This window comes from Scyliorhinus torazame, chromosome 12 (assembly GCF_047496885.1).
Source record: "Scyliorhinus torazame isolate Kashiwa2021f chromosome 12, sScyTor2.1, whole genome shotgun sequence".
Taxonomy (NCBI): Eukaryota; Metazoa; Chordata; class Chondrichthyes; order Carcharhiniformes; family Scyliorhinidae; genus Scyliorhinus; species Scyliorhinus torazame.
Window position 1 is genome coordinate 10,582,774 of NC_092718.1, and position 20,910 is coordinate 10,603,683.

The 20,910-nt window shown below is 44.9% G+C and overlaps 1 protein-coding gene across 1 annotated transcript in view; it reads right to left on the minus strand.

Annotated features, from left to right (window-relative positions):
* Positions 1-5,593: 5,593 nt before the first annotated feature.
* The window catches only part of LOC140387312 (uncharacterized), a 404,134-nt gene continuing 388,817 nt past the window's right edge, over positions 5,594-20,910 (minus strand). The window contains exon 31 of the mRNA XM_072470241.1: positions 5,594-10,811. Coding sequence (XP_072326342.1) covers positions 10,654-10,811 — 158 coding nt within the window. The 3' untranslated portion in view covers positions 5,594-10,653. The remainder of the gene's footprint in view (positions 10,812-20,910) is intronic.

The window sequence follows — 20,910 nt, forward strand, 5'->3', positions numbered from 1 at the left end:
TCCACTGCGCCATCGTGCTGCCCTTAGAATGACCAAATTACCTAACAGCACGTCTTTCGGGACTTGTGGGAGGAAACTGGAGCACCCGGAGGAAGCCCACGCAGCATGGGGAGAATGTGCAGACTCCGCACAGACAGTGACCCAAGACGGGAATCGAACCTGGGACCCTGGAGCTATGAAGCAACAGTGCTAACCACTGTGCTACTGGCCGGCGTGAGTTGCCGCATGCGCGGGAACGCCAGCGTGTGCTGGCGTCATCCCAGCACATGCGCAGGGGAGGGATCTTCTCCACGTTGGCCATTGCGGAGGACCACAGCAGCCGACGCAGAGGAATAGAATGCCCCCACGGCACAGGCCCGCCCGCGGATCGGTGGGCCCCGATCGCGGGTCAGGCCACCGTGGGGGCACCTCCCGGGGCCACATCCCCCCGCGTCCCCCAGAGGACCCCGGAGGCCGCCCGTGCCGCCAGGTCCCGCCGGTAAGGACCTACTCTAATTTACGCCGACGGGACCGGCAAAAAATGGATGGCCACTCAGCCCATCGCGGGCCGGAGAATCGCCGGGGGGACCGGCGCGGCGCAATTCCCGCCCCTGCCAGATCCCCGGCGCCGGAGAATTCGGCAGCCGGCGGGGGCTGGATTCCATGACGCCCCCCCCCGGCGGTTCTCCGACCATCCCGCCCAATATCCGTCAAACCAAGAGCAAGATGGGCTGACAAATCACAGGGAGGCCAGTCGGAGTCTGCAGTTGGTTTGACTGTTTGGACAATGAGGATGGACAGATGGAGAAACAGAATTAAAACTAAATAATAAAATAATATCAAAACTGAACAGGGTGAGGGAGCCAAGGGATACCACAAGAAGAAACAGCGTTCTGAGTTTATCTTTACACATTTTTTATTTCAGAAACTATTTAGTCCCGTTATAACAAAGAGCACTTTGTGTATATGCCTTAATTGGTGGAAAGCAACCCTTTTGAGTGGTAAGACTGAAGCCACTGTTTGGGTTGGAAGCAATATAAGGTATTTAATTATGAGAGGAGATAAGTAGATGGGCTTTCACTTTTCACTCACAGTTAAGCCTAAACATCCCCTTCGATTTCACAAAGCACTAATTACCCAACTCCCTCTCACTGCTTCAGATAATTGGGAACCCATTCAGCACTGGGCAATGTCAACTGCTGCTTTATTGCCAAAGTCCTTCTCCCGTGTGCAGTGATTAAGGTCAGTCGGGATTTCACAAGAGCGACATTGGAGCAGCTTGAGAATCAAGGGGCCAGAATTCGAGGAGTGCAAAGATATTGGGGTTTGTCGGGCTGGAGGTTGGGCCGATATGGAGGGTAAAGCCATGGATGGATTTGAAAACAAGAATGAGAGTTTAATGTCGAGAAGCTAAGATGCCAGCGCACCCGCCTCCCTCTTAATAATTAAGCAAACTAGCTACAAGAGAATGGTCCCTGGTTAGATCAAAGAGGAACTGTTTCCAAACTTGGTGACTCACACACACACACAAAAGCTCACATTCACTCACGTATGTAATCACACAAAAGCATACGCAAACACACACATAGTCAGGCAAACAATCAACTGAATAGAATTAGAATTTTAGAATTTTTGTTACAGTGCAGAAGGAGGCCATTCAGCCCATCGAGTCTCCACCAGCCCTTGGACAGTGCCGCCTACTTAAGCCCATGCCTCCACCCTATCCCTGTAACCCCATCTACCTAACCTTTTGGACACTAAGGGCAATTTAGCATGGCCAATCTACCTAACCTGCACATCTTTGGACTGTGCGCGGAAACCGGAGCACCCAGAAGAAATCCACGCAGACACGGGGAAGAAAGTGCAAACTCCACACAGTCACCCGAGGCCGGAATTGAACCCGGGTCCCTGGAGCTGTGAGGCAGCAGTGCTAACCACTGTGCCGCCGTGCCATTTACAATCCTCAGAATAGTGACCCTGTTTCACGAATGCTTACACGTCTACGCTCACACGCATGTACGCCACACACAAACTATTTGGAATGGAGACCATCAGACTGCAAATAAACTACGATACTGTGTCTACTCCACACACACGCACACATCAACACACACTGACACACAAAGGCAGACTTGAGCATATCCACATGTGTGGTTTCCCACATGATAATCGTATTTTCAGCCAGCTGCACCAGTTGAACTGTCTCATCTAGAACAATATTGTTCCCATTTCCAGACAGCTGTGATGATACAATCCGGGTTTGAGAGGCATTTGCAGTTTGAGCGTTCAAATTTCTGCAAAATGAATTATGACTTCCACTTCTTTTTAAATTATATTCTTTAGATAAATTGTATTTTTCATTAACTTCTCTTTCTATTATTTTGCTTTCTTGATGACAGCCCGGATTGTGATAGGAGGACTTCAACTATGCATATTTATATTTCTATCTTTTAAATTTTTGTTAAAATACTTTAACAATCTCCAAGTTTTGTTGGAAACATCACTTGATATCCTGTCAGACCTGACTGGAACCGTCAAGTGAAGTCATCAGTTGCTGCTTCTGTACAGACAGCTCAGAGAGGAAAAGAGGTGAAATGGGAAAGAACATTGTTACCATGGCCAGCTGATAGTTAGGTTACAAAGAGAATCACATTTAAAAATGATCTCTTAAGGACTGCCACTCTCTGATGACATAAGACCGTAAGACACAGGAGCAGAATTAGGCCACTCGGCCCATCGAGTTGGCTCCGCCATTTAATCGTGGCTGATATTTTTCTCATCTCCATTCTCTTGCCTTCTCCCCATAACCCCTGATCCCCTTATTAATCAAGAACCTATCTATCTCTGTCTTAAAGACACTCAGTGATTTGGCCTCCACAGCCTTCTGCGGCAAAGAGTTCCACAGATTCACCACCCTCTGGCTGAAGAAATTCTTCCTCATCTCTGTTTTAAAGGATCGTCCCTTTAGTCTGAGATTGTGTCCTCTGGTTCTAGTTTTTCCTACAAGTGGAAACATCCTCTCCACGTCCACTCTATCCAGGCCTCGCAGTATCCTGTAAGTTTCAATCAGATCCCCCCTCATCCTTCTAAACTCCAACGAGTACAGACCCAGAGTCCTCAACCGTTCCTCATATGACAAGCTCTTCATTCCAGGGATCATTCTTGTGAACCTCCTCTGGACCCTTTCCAACAACAGCACATCCTTCCTTAGATACAGGGCCCCAAACTGCTCACAATACTCCAAATGGGGTCTGACCAGAGCCTTATATAGCCTCAGAAGTCCATCCCTGCTCTTGTATTCTAGCCCTCGTGATGAATGCTAACATTGCATTTGCCTTCCTAACTGCTGACCGAACCTGCACGTTAGCCTTAAGAGAATCATGAACAAGGACTCCCAAGTCCCTCTGTGCTTCTGATTTTCCAAGCATTTCCCCATTTAGAAAATAGTCTATGCCTCCATTCCTCCTTCCAAAGTGCATAACCTCACACTTTTCCACATTGTATTCCTCCTGCCACTTCTTTGCCCACTCTCCTAGCCTGTCCAAGTCCTTCTGCAGACCTCCTGCTTCCTCAATACTACCTGTCCCTCATGATCAGTTTTCCTGGGGAGGTTGTATGAAGGTATTACAATGCAAACATCTCCCTGGATACTACAGTAGGTTTTATGCTCACTCACTTCTAGGTCCATCGACACCTTGAGTTTTAGTTTCCAAGTACCTCCATGGCCTCGTGCCTCCCCTCCCCTTCCCATCCATGGCTTCCACCAGCCCGACAACCCTCTGAGATCTCTAATTCTGGCTTTGAAAGCAGCCCAAGGCAGGCCAGCAACACGGTTCAATTCCCGTACCAGCCTCCCCGAACAGGTGCCGGAATGTGGTGACTAGGGGCTTTTCACAGTAACTTCATTTGAAGCCTACTTGTGACAATAAGCGATTTTCATTTCAATTCATTTCACCTGCTCCACTATTCAATTAACTTTACTTCAACTTAATTTGCTCCGGTGTCAGCAGCTGTGGGCATTTTTCTCATTATGTCAGGGGATGGTGGGCGTCGCTGCCCACCCATAGTCGCCCTTGAACCGAGTGGCTTGCTGGGCTATTTCGGAGGGCAGTTAAGAGTCAATCACATTGCTGTGGGTCTGGAGTCACATTTAGGGCACATCGGGTGAGGACGGCAGATTGTTAAGCTCCGATGTAACACTTACAATAAAGACTAGGAAGCAAAGTCTTGACATCTTTGACTCCGGTTTATTGTGTTCAGTAATCACTTCTCCAACACAAACAGTGCCACCTATATCCCCTTTATATATTGGTGCAGTTTATTAAACAATTAAAACCCCAATTGCAACTGAAGTATTGGGAACACGAACCCCATTAATTGTACTCTCATTTGATGTTTTTAAGTTTCCGTTGGTCTTTGTTACGTTTGGGAAGCAAAGTATCAGGAACGGCCTTTTTTGCTTTATTCCCAATTTGTTTCCTTTCTTATATTCGGTTGTCCTAAAAAAGAGTTGGGAACATTAACTCTTTCCTAACAGCAGATTTCCTTCCCTAAAGGACATTAGTGAACCAGATGGCGGTTTTTACAACAACTGGCAATAGCGACATGGATAGATTGGAGATGTTGGGACTGTTTCCCTTGGGGGAGGAGAACTGTTCCCAGTGGTGAAAGGCGAGCAAGAGGGCACATATTTAAAGCAATTGAGAAAACCTTTTCATGCAACAAGTGGTTAGGAACTGGAATGCACTGCCTGAGAGTGTGGGGGGGGGGGGGGGGCAGTGTCAATCAACGCATTCGAGGGGGAGTTGGATTGATAGCTGAAAGCGAAGAATGAGCAGGTGAGTGAGTGGCTCTGAGTTTTTAAAAATAAATTGAGTACCCAATTCTTATTTTTCCAATTAAGGGGAAATTTAGCGTCGCCAGTCCACCGAACCTGCACATAGATTTATCATAGAATTTACAGTGCAGCAGGAGGCCATTCGGCCCATCGAGTCTGCACCGGCTCTTGGAAAGAGCACCCTACCCAAGGTCAACACCGCCACACTATCCCCATAACCCAGTAACCCCACCCAACACGAAGGGCAATTTTGGACACGAAGGGCAATTTATCTTGGCCAATCCACCTAACCTGCACGTCTTTGGACTGTGGGAGGAAACCGGAGCACCCGGAGGAAACCCACGCAGACACGGGGAGGACGCGCAGACTCCGCACAGACAGTGACCCAAGCCGGGAATCGAACCTGGGACCCTGGAGCTGTGAAGCAATTGTGCTATCCACAATGCTGCCGTGCTGCCCAAACCTTTGGGTTGTGGGGTGTGAGGCTCACGCTGACATGGGGAGAATGTGCAAACTCCACACGGACAGTGACCCGGGGCCGGGATCGAACCTGGGTCCTCAGAGCTGTAGTCTCAGTGCTAACCACTGCGCCACCCCGAGTGGCTGTAAGTTAATTGCTCCTACAGAGAGCTGGCATGGACACAAAGGACTGAATGGCCTCTTTCTGCACTGAAACAATCCTGAGATTCTCTGTGCAGAGGATCACAAACCAGAATATAAACACAACCCTTTTATAAAATCCTGTGATCATCTCAATAAGATAATAAAGTCAGAGTGTTTGATAAACACAAGTTTAATAAAAGTACCATAAACATATAAAAGTTGCCTGGACATTGAATCTTTCGGCTGGACCTAACATTTAAATTATACAAACAAGTCTGAATTTCTTCAGGAGGAATGAGACAGTAAACCAGTAAGTGAAATACGGGCAGTAGCACCAGAGTGCGGTGTTATGTTTTTATTCTGTGGATGGTAGGGGTTCATGTTTGTTCTCATGAGGGTATCAGTGCTGGGGAAAGAACTTGGATCCATTTCATTTTGCATTCAGTATCAGCGTTAAACATTTCCAGATCGAATACAGCCCAGGTCAGGAAAGTTGCCTCTTTTCACACAATATCACACACACAAGCCTCGCAGGAACACTCGCTCCGAATTCACACCCTAGCTTTGCTTGTGGCCTCTCTGACTCAGGCTCACTTCCGGGCAGTTTTGCTTCAATAGACTTGCTCCCCTGAAATCTGGGTTGGCTCCGTTTCCAAATTCATCTCATTTAGGAGGTGTGCAGCAGAGAGAGAAAAAGAGACAGAGATAAAGAGAGGGACCTAAACAATGAGACAGTGCGAAAGACACCCAAAGATGGAGAGAGCCACAATGAGGATGAGAGAGAGAGACAGAGTGTCAGGTACCACATGTGAAAGGATTGAGTATTTAAAAAAAAAATGTTTATTTTAATTGCAGCTGCAGATTTTGCAACATGCATGATAGCCCTTCATCATTCAGCTTTTTAATCTGTCCATGTGTCTCGTCCTTGTGTCAATGTTGTGATTTAATGGGACACACACGATATTTGGACATGATTACTGATGCGATGCTTCCTATTGGTGGTGTGAGGCGAACAGCTGTTTGGAATTCTAACTGTGTCTTTGACCAGGGGAATTAACATTTGTATCTCACCTCAGCAGTGTTTCATACACTGGAACATATTCCCTTTTCCAGGCTGTTAAAAGCTGTGCCTTTCTGCGTACAGAATTATTCTTGTGTGGAGTGATATATTCCATGAGCATCATCCATAATGAATGGTAGGTTTCAAACTGTCTCAGTCCTGAAGTGTGCAGTTACTGTGCCATCTCCTTATCAGAGAGACTATGTGGTCTCGCAGAGATTCTTAGAAGCTGCAAGGCAACGTTTGAATTCACCAACATTAAATGTATAGAGGCAAATAAAGGGCCAAACATTATGATGTCAGAAGGAAAACATGCTTTGAAATTGATGAGCACAGGAGGCACTCCAGGCATAGGTGTAGTAACAACAGGACATCTAAAAGCCCTTGGAGAAACAAATGATTAGTGACAACAGAAGGTTGTGTTAAAATACATACTAAAGGATACATTCCCAGAGACCTGAGACATTCATTAAGATACCCAAAGAAAACTAAAGTTTAGAACTATAAACTTAATGAGTCATCTCATTAAAGTGATCTTGAAAATTATAACAGAAATAAATGATAACACATCTAAAGTAGGAACTGGTGAAATGCAATCAGGATTTAGACCCAGAAGGATATGGAGGCTTTGGAGAGGCAGAAAAGATTTACCAGGGTGTTGTCTGGTATGGAGGGCATTAGCTATGAGCAGAGGTTGGAGAAACTTGGTTTGTTCTCACTGGAACGACGGAGGTTGAGGGGTGACTTGATAGACGCCTACAAGATTATGAGGGGCATGGACAGAGCGGATAGTCAGAAGCTTTTTCCCAGGCTGGAAGTATCAATTATTAGGGGGCATAGGTTTAAGATGTGAGGGGCAAGTTTTAAGAAGATGTACAAGGCAGGTTTTTTACTCAGAGGGTGGTGGGAGCCTGGAACTCGCTGCCGGGGGAGGTAGTGCAAGCAGATACGATGGTGACTTTTAAGGGGTGTCTTGACAAATACATGAATAGGATGGGAATCGAGGGATATGGTCCCCGGAAGCGTAGGGGGGTTTAGTTCAGACGGGGTGTATGGTCGGTGCAGGGCCGAAGGGCCTATTCCTGTGCTGTAATTTTATTTGTTCTTTAGTAGCAACAAAGAGGGAATATTTAATCTCAGAACATTTTTGATAATTATCTAGAAGTGAACAAGAACATTTACATGGGCTTCATGAAAAAATAATCAATTGTGTAGATCACCAAAAGCTAATAGACATGATGCTGAAATGTGACATTGACAGTAAAGATGTGAGATTTATCTCAAGTCCATATTGGGACCAAATAGCGAACATCTGGATAGAGGAGGGATAATTAGATATGTTTCAAATGAAGAGAAGAGTACAGCAAGGCTGTGTACTATTGTCAAAATTATTTAACCTGTACACGGAACTAGTACTCGGATTGTTAGATGTCCATCCAGGGATAGAAATTGGAGGCAAGAACACAACAAACTTGCTGTTCTCTAATGACACCATGATACCTGCAGAATCAGAAGGGACCATCCAAAATGTTGTAGATAAAGTAAAATCTAGAAGATTAGAATATGGATTAAATATGAATACCAAAGGACACCAAAGGCCAAAAGCAATAGCAGCTGGAAGGAATACATTAGAATAGACCAGAAGGGTAGCACAGTGGCCCAGTGGTTAGCACTGCTGCCTCACGGCGCCAAGGTCCCAGGTTCGATCCCGGCTCTGGGTCACTGTCCGTGTGGAGTTTGCACATTCTTTCCGTGTTTGCGTGGGTTTCGCCCCCACAACCCAAAGATGTGCAGGGTAGGTGGATTGGCCACGCTAAATTGCCCCTTAATTGGAAAAAAATTAATTGGGTACTCTAAATTTATATATTTTTAAAAATAGCCCAGAATGAGGATTGAAGTGCATGGTGCCACACTAGAACAGGTAGACATGTTTGTCTATTTCCGAACAAATAATAACAGTAGGTGAGATGCCAAAATCAGAAGAAGGATAGAGATTGTCAGAAGTGAATTTGTAAAGATGAAGGATATGTTAACAAGTTTGTTTCAAATAATAAACTTATGAGATGCTACATTCTATCCACTTTCAGTACACCTCAAAGACATGGACAATAAATAAAAATCTGTGGAAGAAAATAGAGGCCTTTGAAATGTGGAAGCTGAGACGTGTGCTAAACATTCCATATATTGAGTATAAGACCTGAATAGGTTGTTGAAATTGCAAGAACAAAACAAACTCTCAAAAGTGACATCAAGAAAAGAAAATGTCAGTATTTTTGGTCATTTGATCAGAGCTTAAAAACTACAGAGATCTCTTCTAGAGGGCACAGGGGAGGACAGCTGAAAGAGGGTAAGCCTAGGCATAATCAGAATGTAGATGTCGCACAAGGTTGCAGTTGAACCACAGTGGATGTAGGAGGATGGGGCAAGACAGATGAGCGTGACATACCATGACAGCAGGTCTCCTGGTAGAAGTAGCTACAAGCATCCGCAACAAAACTTTGTAAAGAACTGTCATTGTTTGCCACACACAGCAAGAACTGGGCCTGCGATTGTCGTCACTCTAGTCAACATTATGGAAAGAATGAGTAGGTTCTGCCAGCAGGACTAGCAATGGGCAGTTTACCAATGGTCTGAGATGTCAGCTATGCAGTTGTAGCAGGTTAACGCTGCACTCTACCCCTACGAACACTTGGGAAGCCAGAGCCTTTGGGAAGCTACAGTGAACCCGAGTTGTCAGAACCATGAAAAAACGGGTTGTGCACATATGTAGAGTGAGCATACAGTCCGTCAAGAGTCAGACACTACCTACGTAGCTTGGTGGAGACTTCAACACAACAGATTTTTGAGTGAGTCACATTCTTCAGAGGCCAAACAATTACAGAGCTCGGGGTATGTTATTCACAGGACAATAAATAACCCTGACTGCAGTACAAAACCAAGCAGATTATACACATTAGCTGAAACCTGAGTTAGTCTGTGTGTGTGTGTGTGAAACTTGTAGCACATAATACAAGTAACGCACCTCATGCTCTCGGAGGGAGGAACTGCAATCTGAAGAAGTTTGTGTTGGACTAAGGGCTACGATATCTTAACTCCGATTACTCTGTGCTGTGCACCCTGCGACAGTGAGGCACAGGCGAGGAGGCAGACGGTGTCAGACGTCAAATTTAATACTTCTCCAGACAGAGACAACTGGCAATTTCAAAATGGAAGATTGCAACACGGAGAGACTCAAAGCGGGGGATGAGGTGGTAACCTGACGTAATATTTAGAGAAAAACATTCTATTTTGTACTGACCCAGTGGAAAATATTTACTGGAGATTTAAATACCACCAATAGTCATCCCACATGAACCACTCTGCAATGTTTTGCACTGAATATATTGCCATTGGCTACATACATCCATATAACATTCAGTAGAAAGGACAGCACAGCCTTGTGCAGACTGTACTATTAGGCCGCCCCTTACAAAAAATAACAGTATTTAAAAAAGAATTATTAGCACCATGACCCCAATCAGAATGACACATCTCTCACCTGAACTTGACTTTTGAAAGTTGCAAATAAACTAGGATTTAAAAAAACAAACATTCAAGTATGTAAAAGTTCTGTGCTGCCCAGCAACACCCAGGAAAAGTAATATGATGCTGGTCGGACACAGCAGCACCACGCGGCATCTTTATTCCAACCTTCTTGGCCCTTCAAGTTCTACGTGCTGTTGAACACGTCTTTTACAATTTCAAACCCCCCCCCCCCCCAAAGATGGCATTTATCAAGCCACTTTTGGGAGACACATGTGGTTGCGTTATGAATGGGAGAGGTGTTATTTCGTGAAGGTTAGGAGCACCACTTACTTGAAAGGACGGTGAGTAACTATAGCAACCGCTAGGCTTCAGATCTTGTTGAGCAATTCTGACATTGTTAAGTCCTTTTTTGGCATCAATCAACAATTAGGATTGCTGTCTTGTCGATATGGTCGCTTAAACAAGAATACTGAAAGAAAGACTCTTTCTTTTATATACACATGTATATATATATATATATAACAAAACGTCCACGTACAAATCTTTTTCCTGAATTGCTTTTGTGCCTTTCAGTCCCTGTAATCCTTTAATTTGCTTGAAGTATTATTTCCTCGAAGTCTTTTTTTTTTGTGGCATCAGTGCTTGTTTCTCATCTCCGCGACACGCGTTCATTGCCACGGTCTCGCACTCCATGCGGTCGACATGTTTGACAGCACTGTGCCCGCACAGTTTGAAGATAGCACCGGCCCAAGAGCCTAAGCGTCTGACAGAAGGTGAATGTCAGACGGTCTCGCTCACAGACGTAACCTAAGGATTAGGAAAAATACATACAAATGCTTCAGTCAGTGCGAGGCAATCAGCTTTTTCTCTCATTCTCTGGCTGCCTACCCCCCCCCCCCCCACCGATTTATAATTCCATGGGTTGTGCCCACCAGTCAGCAGCAGCCCACCCAAAGTGGCCATCATGTGTTATATTTTAAATAGTAACTTATCTAAAATACATATATTACTCTTGAATCCACCAGGATGATAAAATGACCAATAGTCTTCTTGTTGCAAGATGAACTATTTAATGAGTACTAAAATAATAAACTGTGAGTCCTTTTACGCAATACTAAACTAACTATAAAGAAATAAACTACAATAAACTATATACACTATTATAAGAAACTAGTTCTAACTTCTCTCACTCTAGCTACTCTATGTCTTGCTTGTTCACTGCTCACGCTCTCTAACTAACTAAAAAGAGCGGGAATCCGGTTCTTATAGAATCTGACTGTGAGACAGCTAGTGTTGAAATGACTGTACTACATTTACATACATTGATCATGTATATTGATATCTGACTATCACTACAGTGAGAATTAAATAATTAGCAATATTCCACAATGGACCATAAGTGTTTCTCCATCGAAGAGGTGTGAGGCAAGTCGTTATATAGATCGTGGGGTACCCCCCCCCCCCCCCGCCCCGGTCAAGCATGAGGCAAGGCAAGGAGGTAGCCCTCCATGAACCATGGCAGTTGGCACAGCGATTGCACTTGTGTTGATGGCATCAGTCTGTCATCTAGCCAACTGAACCAACAGAAACATAAAACCATAGATATTAGACCTGCTTCGTGGAAACCGATGGACCACATGAAAAATCTTGATGGTGTGGAAACTATTTCCATTTGTAGGAAGGTCAGTGACCAGCGGATAAAGAGATGAACTATGTGGCGACAGAGTCAGAGGAGGAGGAATTGAGTAGAGTTATTGAATAACTTTTTCAAACGAGGCTGCCACAGGTATGGTGGGCAGAACGGCCTTCTTTTATGCTGTTCGGTTCTATAATATTCAAGCACTGCCCTGGAGGGGGAAAATAGACTTGCATTCCCATGGCGCCTTTCACAACCCGAGAACAGGAGCAGGCTCGTAGGGCGGAATGGCCTACTCCTGCTCTGAAGTTCTAAGCTGACACCCCAAAGGGCTTCGCAATGAAGTATTTTAATGAAGGCTTGTAATGGAGGATACACAGCAAACAACTTGCGCACAGCATGTTCATCCAAACAGCAATGTGATATTGGCCCTAAACCTATTTTAGTTCTGTTTGTTAAGTAAAAATATTACTCCGGGCATCATAAACCAACACTGGCATTTACAGCTGATCTGTTACTTGTATCGGTAAAACTGTCTCGTCACGGACACAAGCTGATTCCTTAATGCAGGTAGATATTCATGCTTTTGAGAAACATGTTTACCTGCCTATCTAAAGTCATATAAAAAGATTATCCAGAAATCTTCCAAATGCTTGTCGGCAGCACCTAATTGTTGTTATGTTTCAACCCCTGGTAGCATGTTACCCTTGGTGGGAATATGTGGTGTTCTTTGTCTTTTGCTCCAGAATGGTCCAGTGAGTTGATGACAAACAATCTAACCAATCATTAAATTGAAACAAAACTAATTTATTGTATAACGATTAATTAAATGAAGTTCGCGTACACTACTGAGCTGTAGTTAATAATAAAGTAATATTGAATCTGTCTAGCCGTAATCAATAATCTAAATAGTCACTAATAATAACCTCGTGTTAACTCTCTCTAATCTAATACTCTGTTCTCAGGTTTTCTCCTTCACGAACACTACCCAGCATTCCCTGAGTTCTGATTTATAGACAGAGATATGGTGGTGCCCTCTAGTGTTTGAATTACACTGACATGTAATAATTAACCCCTCACTAATTTGCCTATATACATATCATTACAATTGTAACTTCGTGATTTATTTAATCCCTGCTCCTCTTCTTTTCACCCTTGGTCCAGTAAGAGGTGGCACGGTTAGCTGCTTCACAGCTCCAGGGTCCCAGGTTCGATTCCCGGCTTGGGTCACTGTCTGTGCGGAGTGTGCACGTTCTCCCAGAGTCTGTCTGGGTTTCCTCCTGGTGCTCCGGTTTCCTCCCACAAGTCCCGAAAGACGTGCAGTTAGGTGAATTGGACATTCTGAAGTGTCCCTCTGTGTTTCCGAGCAGGCGCCGGAATGCGGCGACTAGGGGCTTTTCACAGTAACTTCATTGCAGTGTTAATGTAAGCCTACTTGTGACAATAAAGATTATTATGAGCTTTGACCTTTGAACGGGGGCTGTCAATTATTTAAAAATACCTCATCAGTGTCAGGCAGAAATAAATGCTCCCTCCAAATTTGATCCCGTGACAAAACTGTTATTTTGGTATTAATGCTTTCTATGAAAATTCTTTAAATTGAGGCTCGTCACAAGTTTCAACGCCTGGAGGTTTTTTTTAAATCTGAAGACTCTTCATCCAACATGTCACTTTCTGATATAATCTGGCCTTTTCATTTGTTTTCTTTAGATAACAGACAGCAGAGAAAGTGAGTTGTCACAATTGTGAAGAAAACAGCGGCCAATTTATCCACCAGCCTCGTCTAAAATAAAACTGCTATTTTTGGAAGTAGTGACAATCAGATGAAATGAAATGAAAATCGCTTATTGTCACAAGTAGGCTTCAAATGAAGTTACTGTGAAAAGCCCCTAGTCACCACATTCCGGCGCCTGTTCGGGGAGGCTGTTACGGGAATTGAACTGTGCTGCTGGCCTGCCTTGGTCTGCTTTCAAAGCCAGCGATTTAGCCCTGTGCTAAACAGCCCCTAGAGTTTGATGGCTTGGAGGGCAAACAGCCCTCTTCAACAATGTGCCAATTCCTAGTCTATCCGTCTGCTCTTAAAACCCTCTGGAGAACCAGTGTCTGCTTCTAGATCCTCTCTTACTTAGTCCTTTTACACAACAAAGAACTAAAATAACAATTTTGAATTATTGAAGAACCCTGAGCACACAGACATTGCAAAGTGCTTCAAGGATTAGAGAAGTGTTTCAGGAATTAGGAAGAGAGTTTCCGGAATTAAGCAGAGAATTTCAGGGAACGGTGAGATTCAGCATCCTATCGGGCTGCATCACAGCCTGGTATGGCAACTGCTCGGCCCAGGACCGCAAGAAACTTCAGAGAGTTGTGAACACCGCCCAGCCCATCACACGAACCTGCCTCCCATCCATTGACTCCATCTACACCTCCCGCTGCCTGGGGAAAGCGGGCAGCATAATCAAAGATCCCTCCCACCCGGCTTACACACTCTTCCAACTTCTTCCATCGGGCAGGAGATACAGAAGTCTGAGAACACGCACGAACAGTCTCAAAAACAGCTTCTTCCCCGCTGTTACCAGACTCCTAAATGACCCTCTTCTGGACTGACCTTATTAACACTACACCCTGTATGCTTCACCCGATGCCAGTGCTTATGTAGTTACATTGTGTACCTTGTGTTGCCCTATTATGTATTTTCTTTTATTCCCTTTTCTTCTCATGTACTTAATGATCTGTTGAGCTGCTCGCAGAAAAATACTTTTCACTGTACCTCGGTACACGTGACAATAAACAAATCCAATCCAATCCAATCCAACTTAAAGAAAAAGCATATAATCATTTGCAACTCCTCGGATAATGAAACCCTCTGGCCATATGTAGCAATGCCTGGATATCATTTAGGCTTGGGCTGATAATGGCAAGTAACATTTGTGTGACATAACTAACAACACCTAAGAGAAGGTTTAACCAGCGCACCACCATCACCATCACCTTCGCCACCTCCAACCCCGCGCCGCTACCCCCGCCAGCATCTTTGGCATCACCATTGACCAGAAAGTTAACTGGACCAGCTACATAAATACTGTGGCGAGTACAACACTTTATTATTATTATTATTACTGAAGAGGCTGGGAATTCGGAAGTGGGCAACTCCCCTCCTGACTCTTCAAAGCCTGTCAGCCAGCTTTTAAAAAAAATTTACTGGACCCAATTAATTTTTTCCAATTAAGGGGCAATTTAGCGTGGCCGATCCACTTACCCTGCACAGCTTTGGGTTGTGGGGGTGAAACCCACGCAAACACGGGGAGAATGTGCAAACTCCACACGGACAGTGTCGATTGAACCTGGGACCTTGGCGCCGCGAGGCAGCAGTGCTAACCACTGGTCCACCATCTACAAGGCACAGGTCAGGGGTGTGATGGAATACTCTCCACTTGCCTGGATGAGTGCAGCTCCAACAACACTCAAGAAGCTCAACACCATCCAGGACAAAGCAGTCGGTTTGAGTGACACCCCATCCAACACTTTCAACATTCACACCCTCCACCCCCAACATACAGCGGCAGCAAGTGTAATATATACAAGATGCACTGCAGGAACCCACCAAGGCTCCTTCAGCAGCACTATCTGTGGTAATACCAGGTATTGCAATACCTGAGAGGTGAATGACCATTGGCTAGACCGAGGGGTCTACCATTGGATAATGTGCGTAGCCCCGCCCTGAGAGGTGGGGTATAAGAACCGATGCCGTCCCAGCAGCCTTCACTTTCTGTATCACCGCTGCTGGGTACAGTTCTAGCTGATTAAAGCCGATCAGATATGACTCCTCTTTGTCTCGAGAGTATTGATTGTGCATCACTATCCAAACCACAACCGCTACTACCTTGAAGAACAAGGGTAGCAGACACATGAGAACACCATCACCTGCAAGCTACCCTTCAGGCCACACTCCATCCTGACACGGAACTGTGTCGCTGTTCCTTCACGGTCCCTGGAACTCCCTCCTAACAGCACTGTGGGTGTACCTACAGCACATGGACTGCAGCGGTCCAGGAAGTCAGTTCACCACTTCAACAAGGGCACTTAGCAATGGGCAATACATTCTGGCCTAGCCAGTGACACCCATAGTCCACGAATGAATAAAAAAAACAATTAGTCTTGAAACTTTCCCAGTCAGTCAAGAGAGGTAGAAGGGAAAGGTTTACGAAAAATAATCTTAGCAGAAATCCAGGACTGAGATCACAGACACATGAATGGGTCTCCACTTTTAAAACAAAATAAAAAAGGACAAGCTTAGCATTCAAACAATTCTTTGTATTGATAACCCTAGATGAAAAGCTAAGGGCTGTAAAATTGCAGCTGTGTAGCAGGAGTATCAGCGGGAAGCATGGTACATCACTGATTAGAATAGGACAAGAGTTTGTACAGAATGCAGCACAGACTCATTCGTGGCTCAATCTCATGGCAACAGCTCCTTTTCTACTGTTGAGAACTGCAACGGGAATTACTGACTGCGCCTTGGCATCTAAGCTGCAGAAGTGTACCTTTGATTCTTAGAGGAAGAAACGGTGAATTAGCAAATCAAGTCAAGGTTCAGCTGTCAGTAAATCGGAGTAGGGCCTCCTGCTGTTTTTATTGACCCACACTGTTTCTGGTTAACTGCAGGAATTGGAGGGCTGATATTAACATACCAGGACACAGATATAATGGGAACTGCGTGTTGCAGAGGCAATAACCAGTGTGATTAATCTGAATGAGCCCGGAAACCCTTCAGATCTCTCCCTCTGTTACCCCCCCTATAATTCTTCAGTCTTCTCTCCCCTCCTGATTCATATTGGGTTCTGTTTTCAGCCGGTCCCCTCTGCTGTGCCTCATTGTCCGTACATCAAGTGCTAGTTATTGGTGGATTATTCTGAGGGGTGGAGATGGGGAACTAGATTCTATCTTTATCTGACATCCACAGACTGACAGGCAACGCATTTTGTGCAGTTGCAGTTATCCTTGTCAGGAATGTGGAAAGTTAGCGAGATTATCAGTGAACTTGCGATGAAAATAAAATAAGAGAAAAGTAAGAATACTAGCAGGCGCTGAGGGGGATAAAGAATTGCAATTTTCCCCAATGACAAGATTAGCAGGAATCTAGAGACATTGAGGTGCGAATGGCCAAATCAAAACATTGTTCGCCAGAGATCAGTGAGGCTATACAAATGGCAACTTCTAAAGGCAACAGATTTGCGTGAGGTGGACAGCAGAATCCACAGAGGGGAGTATCAAAGAGACTGAACAGTGTAACTGCTAGCACCCTCATTGGGGAAGCAGGCTAGTTCTTCATTCAACAGCCAGAGAGGCCGTTTCCACCTGTGATCCAAGCCACGGAGGCCTGTTCCAGCTAACCTTTAGCGCCACCGCTGATTTCAGATATTCTCCTCTAAAAGTCACAGTTTTGTGCTTTCGCTGAACCAGGAAGAGACATGAACAGAAAATGTTGGAAAATCTCAGCAGATCAGACAGCATCTGTGGAGAGAGAATGGAGCTATTGTTTTGAGTCTGAATGAGTCTTCATCAACACTAGAGAGAACTGGAAATAGGATGACATTGATACTATTGTCAGGGAGAGGGAGGGGTGATGTGGAGCAGTGGGTTGGATAGAGGGCCACTAGATCGAGACATTTTCCCATGCTTGGTTAACAGTGGTAACTATTAACTGGATTTGACCTATAGAGTTACTAAAATTGGATGTTGTTTGGGAAAAGGGAGCTCATGGGTATATTTCAGGAACAAGGGATAACTTTCAGATAACATTGTGTTTAGTTATTCATATACATGGGTGTCAACTCCGCTTTCCTACCCAACCTCAAGTCCGTTCGTAAATCTAACTATCCAAACATTGAAAATACACAATGACTGGGAATCCACAGCCTTCTGGGGGAGAGAATATCAAAGATTCACAACCCACTGAGTGAAAACATTTCTTAAATGATCGAAACCTTACTCTGAGAATGTGAGCTCCTAGGTCCAGACTCTCCAGCCGGGAGACACAGCCTCTTAACATCTACCCTGTTGACTCCTCTCAGAAATGTGGTTGTTTCAATGAGACCACCTCTCTTCTAAACTCCAGCGAACAGGCGTCATGATTACATTACGACCTGACAGGGTAATTGTAGCCTGGTGATACCTTCATCTGGTTAATACTTACTCATAAATATATTGCAGAACTATTTGTCTCCGTGTTGTGTAGGAATTCAAATAGTACATTGGATTTATTTTCCCTTTGCGGAATGTGCACTTTGGAAAATGCCATCAAACTTGCTTTGCTTTCATAAGGTGCACCGTAATACTCAGGAATTTGAACTAAACGTTTGTGGAAGGTTTTGCAAACTGCATTTTTTGGGGTCAACACCTACAGCGTTGTTTGCTTGTGTAAAGGTACGGTACCGAAACACAGCTGCTTATGTTTGTCTCAGGCTAATCGCAGAACGATGGACCAGATACTGCTAGATAAATAAACGGCCATGAATGACACAAGATGAAAAACTTTGATGAAGTGCCTTCTTACTGCAATATACAGTGTCATTAATTTGAAAACTGACCAACATGACTTGTGAATCTGCAAAGCTTGCTGGTCAAGTTACATTCCTTCACTGTTCATTGAGATATCAGAAACCCCGTTGTAATCACAGCTCACATTTCCAGAAAGTTATGTCATTTTCTTTTGCTGAATAATGCTCAGAAATATCTAACTAACAGCGTGATGCTGCATTCCGGTAAAATCCTCCCCAATATCTTTCCTTCCTTTGAGGAAAACATGTTGTTCAGAACACTTGACAAATGGTTTTGGAGGTAAATCATTTACACTGATGGAGTGGGGGGGGGTTGTTTAGCTGCCGTTCCTCTATAAAGGATCTGCGGAGTGGGCGTGGTGGGGGAGGGGGTTAATAAGCAAACTGTGAAGAAAGGCCAAATCGCTGAAGAACTGATGAAGATCAGAGGCAACAAATTCTCCCGATCGTGAGGCATTGGACAAATCGCGCGGGAGCTCCGGCCAATAGGGAGTTTGTGCGGGGCCCTGAGAGTAGGACACCCGGGCAGTGTGGACCAGGGAGCCAAAGCATTCACTCATAGAATTTACAGCGCAGAAGGAGGCCATTCGGCCCATCGAGTCTGCACCGGCTCTTTGAAAGAGCACCCTACCCAAGGTCCACACTTCCACCCTATCCCCATAACCCAGTAACCCCACCCAACACTAAGGGCAATTTTGGACACTAAGGGCAATTTATCATGGCCAATCCACCTAACCTGCACATCTTTGGACTGTGGGAGGAAACCGGAGCACCCGGAGGAAACCCACGCAGACACGGGGAGGATGTGCAGACTCCGCACAGACAGTGACCCAAGCGGGAATTGAACCTAGGACCCTGGAGCTGTGAAGCAATTGTGCTAACCACCATGCTACCGGGCTGCCCAAATTAAGGCCTGTTGTATAGTGTTCTGTGCCTGTTACTAAACTGCCTTTGCCTTTCATCAATAAAGCCCTTTCCCAACTGCTGGCAGCCTCCAGTGTCTGTCTGGAGGCGCCACAAAGAGCATCTTAATGTGTTGCTGTCCTGGCATTACCAACTTCGTTCGAATAAAGCAGAGGGAACAAAAGCGAGAGAAAGCAAGAGAGGGAGCAATGGGTGACACATTCAGCAATCTGTCACAGGCCACAGGATACATTTATCCCTGGACACACAAGGCATGTTGGGCAATGATCGAAAACTCAATCCTTCACTTGTACCCAAAATAAAAACAGCTTTTTTAATAGATCAGCCAATGGTATTTTTTGGAACGACAGGCATGGACGTAATAAAGTTTAACTCTTCCCCACCGAAACTCTTCGGGCACTTTGCTTTTGTCTGTATTTGTCAACAATTTATCAACCTCAAACTATTCATTGATATTGATTTATTCATTTATTGATTACGGATGATCAGTTTTGGTCTCCTTGCCTGAAGAAGGATACCTTCTCCTTAGACAGTGTGCCACGGAAGTTAAAGAGATTTATTCGTGGAGTGAGAGGCATGTCCAACGTGAAGTGATTGAGTAGAATGGACCTGCGAACTCTAGAGTTTAGAAGAATGAGAGGTGATCTATTGAAATGTATAAAATTCCAGGAGGAATGAACGGGACTGACGTTGCGATGCTGTTTCCCCTGGCGGGCGAGGTCATGCTCTCAAAATGAAGGGTTGGCTTGTTTGGACTGAAATGGGAAGACATTCCTTGGTACATTAAGGAGTGAGTTGTAGCACCGTCAATATGACGCGAGGCAGGTTGAGGTAATGTCAATTGAAGGCTTTATTAAGCAGAACTTTATCCCCAGCAGCGTGGTTACAGAATGCAGCTGCTGAGGGAAATGGAGGGAAAAGCTGGGTTCTTATACCGGCATTTCTGGGTGGAGTCCAGTAGGTGGCAGATCCTATCAGGACCTGGCATCCCTCCACCTGTCGACACGTGGTGTACCGTATTACCCCTAATACATACCACCACATGAGTCTTTGAAATTCTTTACTACAGAGGATCATGTGTGTTAATTGTGTAATAATTATGTTTAATTGAATGCAAGTGTTGGCCATTAACTGGCGATCCACTTGTGCCCCGACAAATAACCATAGCTTGAAACTGTGGGTTAGGAGGTTAATGCTCGTCGTCCATTACACTGTAAATAACTGGATTTTAATTTGGAAGGAAAAAGAAATCCAATCCACAAGCCCCACCTTCCCCGATTTCGAGAATGGGACAATTGTAACTATCAGGGCAGCACGGTAGCACAGTGGTTAGCACTGTGGCCTCACAGCGCCAGGGTCCCAGATTCGATTCCCTGCTGGGTCACTATGCGGAGTCTGCACATTCTCCCGTGTCTGCGTGGGTTTCCTCCGAGTTCTCCGCTTTCCTCCCAGTCCAAAGACGTACAGGTTAGGTGGATTGGCCATGCTAAATTGCCCTTAGTGTCCAAAAAGGTTAGTAGGGGTTATTGGGTTACAGGGATAGGGTAGAAGTGAGGGCTTAAATGGGTGGGTGCAGACTCGGTGATCCTCCTTCTGCACTGTATATTCTATGTTCAAGAGGGGAGTTAAATCATGCTGTGTAAACTGTTGAGGCATCTGTCTCTTTTCTATAGTAGGGAAAATGTTGCTTTTGGCACAAAGGAAGATGGTTGTGATTGTTGAAGGTCAATCATCTTAGTCCCAGGACATTGCTGAAGGAGTTTCTTGGGGTAGCGTCCCAGGCACAACC